This window comes from Merops nubicus, unplaced genomic scaffold (assembly GCF_000691845.1).
Source record: "Merops nubicus isolate BGI_N331 unplaced genomic scaffold, ASM69184v1 scaffold4862, whole genome shotgun sequence".
NCBI classification, from domain to species: domain Eukaryota; kingdom Metazoa; phylum Chordata; class Aves; order Coraciiformes; family Meropidae; genus Merops; species Merops nubicus.
The window spans coordinates 26-4,862 of record NW_008595461.1 but is presented as its reverse complement, the minus strand read 5'-3'; the positions used below and the strand labels follow the sequence as shown (position 1 = coordinate 4,862).

Genomic DNA, 4,837 nt, shown 5'->3' with positions numbered 1-4,837 from the left:
GAAAGAGCCTGAAAACTTGCAACTTTTAGGTGATAGTCCATGTAATACATCTGTCACTGTAAAGTTGATCTAAGATGTTTAAATATTTCTGCTTTAACTTCTTTTTTTACCTCAACCATTCACTATAATTTTTTCCTGTCCTACGGATTGTGTGGACAAGCCCTTGAAAGGTACCTGTGAGATGTTCTCAGTTGAGGGGAATGAAAAAATGTCTGTATGGTGTACGTGAGGGAGGGGAGGCTGTTAACAAAACCAGGCTGGAATCTGTTTTGAAGAAAAACCTTGAAACTGATTTGCTACCAGTGCAGTGTTGGAGAAGGGCAGCAGGAACATCTTAAAGTGGTGTGGCCTTTATTAGGAACGTGATGGAGGTGGGGAGCACCGTATCTCTGGGCGGTGGGTGTGCAGGGAGCTTGCTCCAACCGAGCCGTCAGAAGCAGCAGCCACCAGCCAGCTTGCGCCTGCTGGGACACAGAGCCCGTGAGAGCAGGGGCAGCCGTGCCCTCAGCCAGATGCCAGCCTCTGCTCAAAGATCACCAGCTGGGCTGGAGGAGCCCCGCGGGTGGGAGTTGTGCTCTGGTGTGAGAGCACCGGGAGCAGAGCAGGGTCTGGACCACAGAGCCGCAAGATGCAGAGCGTGGCTGTGGGGGTGTCGTGCTCGTCCCTGTGAATGATCAGAGGGGAGACAGATCTGTCTGAAAACCAGCCCAGGTGTCGTATGGACACGCATTCTGTGCGTCAGGTTCTGTACAGACCTGCTAATTCAGTTCTGGAGGGCTGCTTGCTGTGCATTTTGGCACGCTTACGCACAGCGTGGGATAGCCTGGGCATGGACAGGGGTGAACAGGGCAGGTGAGGGAGGACGAGTGGAGAAACCCTCAAATTAGACCTACCACCTACTGAATGAAAACTGAGTTTTCTTGCACAGTTCAGGTTGCTGGCCAGTTAATGGCAGAAGTGGTTGCTCTTAAGGCTGCAGTGTGTCACGCACAGTCAGTCAACTGCCTGAAGAATTATTAGAACGTTGTAAAAAGGCATGTGTATGGTCTGAAGGCTTCCACTAAAAAGAAAGGCGGTATCTGGGCACAGGGAGGTGGGGCTTGTGCCCATGGGCAGCTTCCCGAGTGCTGCTGCTCCTGTGTGGGACCTTGAGGCTTCATTCCCTGCCCTGTAGGCACATTTACTTCTGTGCAGCTGTAACGGCCGTGGCACTGGCCTGTGATGCTCTTCCCATTCACTTAGGTATTTCTCCGCGTTGTCAAAAGGCGAGCCCCTTCCTGTGAAGGAGAGAATTGAAATGCCCTTAGCAGCAGAGAAAACAAATGCTGGTTTGACCCCAGGACTACTTAAAATCTTGCACAAACAGGTACAAACCAACCTTTATCAAATGGGCCATGCTGTCAAGGAATACTGATGTGTTGGGGAGCCTGACTAAGTATTTGGTGTATTTTGGGGAGGGACTGTGTTCGTAGTTTCATTCTGGTTTTTCAGAGTTCTTATTGTGGTGCCATGATTTCTTTTAAAGCTTTCTCCCCAAGGCATGGTGAAGGTAGCAGAACTGAAGGAGAAGTGGGAGCACTTGTGCTTGCCAGAGGAGCAGCTGAAAGCTATCCTGCAGTTGGACAGCTTTGGCGAGGAGGTGGAGTGGATGAAGGTTCTGGCTCTGGGGTGCAGCGTGCTCGGCCGGGTACGTTCACAGCAGGAGCTCTCCTATCCAAGCACAGATGGTCCTGTATCATCCTACCTGAGGTGGACCATAGAAGAATTAATGCAAACGAGCTTTAGGGAATGGTGATTGCTTTTCCAGCAGCTGGTAGAGTGGCTTTCATATTTAACTTCTGTTCCTCATCAGCTTTCAGTCAGGGGAGCTTGACCAGAAAGAAAGCAAAGTCCTCAGTGTACAGGGATGGCAGCAGAGGAGCAAGCAGGTCTGCAGGGAGGTTGGGGCATGGGAGGGTGGCAGAGGAATGATGCTTAGGGCATCCATTTAAATGTCTGTGGAGGAGAACTGGAAGGAGAAACTAAAGCATGAATTTTTAATGGATTGTCTAGTCAATTAAATTTGCACAGAAACAGTTAATGTTACTAAATCTAATTCTTTTACTGTCAGTAATAAAATGTGAGCAGAGCATTTCAAAAGAAGGAAAGATTATAAAATGCACTAAGCTGATGTTCTTATGAAATATAATACTTTGAATGATTTCTACAGTAGGGAAGAAGGGATACTAAAAAGCAAATACATATTAATAATATTTTGAGAACAGTGCAATATCTGGCAGCCCTGAATGTTGACCTGGCCTGGTGATGCAATTGTGTATGTGTGTTTTGGGGTTTTTTAAATTAATTTCAGCTGTGTATTTCTTGATTCCAGTCCCCCTCCCAACATAATTTTGTAGCTTGGGCTCTCTTCTTCATTTAAAAAAGTAACGGCAATATCACTTTAAAAAAAAAAAAATAAATAAACCAAACCTAGAGTCACAGCTTGTGACTTTTGGCCTGTGTTCTAGATCTTGAACAGATACTGCATTTATTTTAAATAGTGCTGTTCTGCTGTTAGGAAATATTTATCTTCTTAGAAAGTTGTTTGCTTGCTAATGAAGGGGCAATAAATCTAGAAAAAGTTAAAGCACAAGTATCACTACTTGGGCTAAAAAAGGATAGTGTGGGGTTTTTTTGTTTGGGTTCATTTTGGGGTTTTTTGTTTGGTTTTTTTTTTTCCTTGTTTGAATGGCATCCAGCTAGTCTTTGACTCGACGATGCTCAATGTCAAATTTTTCCACACATTTCCCCATATGTGTAGGACATTGGATTATAGATGCTGTACTAAGTAAAGGTTTTCAAAGCATGTTTTGAACTAATACTTTGAGGCATTTGTTTGAAAGGGAACTCAGATGGTATTGGGCTTTGACTGAAGTGAAATATGCTTGAAATGCTTTTTGTCTCAGTGCTTTTTCTACTAACTACTAAAATGAAACCTGCATACAAGCACGGAAAAGAGTGAATATTAGTACTCTTAAAAATTAATATAATATAATGTTATGTGGTAATAAAAATCATCAAACCCATATGATTTTTCTGAAGTTTGTGCATTAGTTTATCTTAACTGCTGCTGAGAATTCATTCAGATCGTTAGGATAATAAATACACACTAACACACACTTATATATGTATATGTGTCACTAGGTATAGTGATGTGGGAGCTTTTACAGAAGCAAAACAGAGCAATTTGGCCATACTGGAGATAGGGCTCACACCCCCTGTGCTATCTTTAAACATCACTGGGTTCTGGTATAGTTTACTCCTGTCTCTACTAGAACTTCATTATTGTTTCCAGCCCTGACCTATGTCCTGGAGAGTAAAGGAGGGGTTGACAGCTAGGTAAGGATGGTAAACCTTCATGTCGTTTCCCTTCACTTTCAGTGGCTTACAGGGTGGAATTTGTCACGGTGTGCAAAGGATATTTATGGTTCTGATACTGTTCCTCTCATTTCTTGACCAAACTCTCTTGCAGTCCTTGCTGAGTTCAATGAAACATGCCTGTGAAATCTTAACAAAGGACCCAGAAGGTGGAGCTGCTCGTGTTCCCTTTGAGACATTCTCGTTCCTTTACTCGTATTTGGCCAGCATTGATGGAGAGATACCAGAGGAGGAAACTGAAGCATTCCTCCACACAATTAAAGAACAAGCGTAAGTAAAAATCTGAATGTGGAATTTTAATGTGGTTATCACCTCTGAGTTCTCCACACACCTTTAATTTCAGGTGAACAGTCTGTCTCCGCTTTGGGTGTAGACATGATGGCAGGAGTTAAGCTTAACTAAGGTTATATCCAAAGTGTACATAGTTATTTCTTGTTAAGTTCCTCAGCCCTCGAGGTTTGAACTGTTAAATGATATCTGTCCATCTTTTTTTTAAATATTGAAGCCACTATCTGCTGGTATCATTTTCCCTGTAGGAAACAATTACATACAGGTTTGTGTCATCTGCATGTTCCTGGTACTGGAACCAGCAGCATCTTATGGGCTGCTCTTTTGACTTAACATAGATCATAAACCAGAGAGGGAAACTGGGTGTTCCCACTTGAAGTCCAAAGTTTCTATTTCTATTCTCTAATTGTCCTGAATTACTTCTCTCTAGTAATTTGCTTGAGAAAACATCTAGTACACATTTGTTCTTAAAGGGTTTGGCTCTTCAATTTATGTAGTGTCAGCTAGGTTAAGTTGTCCTTGGAACAGCCTTGGTGTTCTTTGCCTTCAGTAGATACAAAGGCAGGATTTAGTCCCACTGGAATACTTCATCCTGTTTTGCCGTTTGCACCACGCCGGGGTGGCTTGGTCCATTTTAGTCCCCTGTGACCCTCCTGCTTGCGCTTCAGTTCTTTGATAGCTGGGTGTCAGTCTTGTCAGTAAGCCATGAACCGATGCAGTTCTTCAGAGGAGGAGATGTGCAGGTTGAAGATCAAGCGAAAACCCACTGCCTGGCTGTTTTGCCATCAATGACAGTTGTGTTCAGGTCTTCTTCTCAAGATGTGCTGTGCGATCTCTCGCTTGCTTCACCACAAAGAGGCAATCCCAGTCTCACCTCTTGACTTCAAGCAGTTTGTTAGCAAATAATGGTTTCCACCAATATTATTAGGTGTCCTTCTTATAGGATTGGGTGGAGAATATCCTGTTGATGATTGGTCCAAATGCCATTTTCTGATGTGCTGTCACCATCATTGGTGTTTCCAGCTTGCTTGTTCTGAATACTTCTGGGCACCTGCACTGCATGATGATCAACAGGTTATTAGAATAGTTTGGCCATCTTTTTTCATGAGCACACCAGCACTATTCTGTTGCT

At 43.7% G+C, this 4,837-nt stretch overlaps 1 protein-coding gene across 1 annotated transcript in view; it reads left to right on the top strand.

Annotated features, from left to right (window-relative positions):
* Window positions 1–3,691, top strand: part of ROPN1L (rhophilin associated tail protein 1-like) — a 4,310-nt gene extending 619 nt beyond the window's left edge. Inside the window, exons 2-4 of the mRNA XM_008936041.1 lie at window positions 1,243–1,366; window positions 1,526–1,687; window positions 3,512–3,691. Of these exons, the coding sequence (XP_008934289.1) occupies window positions 1,243–1,366; window positions 1,526–1,687; window positions 3,512–3,691 (466 nt within the window). The remainder of the gene's footprint in view (window positions 1–1,242; window positions 1,367–1,525; window positions 1,688–3,511) is intronic.
* Window positions 3,692–4,837: the final 1,146 nt, after the last annotated feature.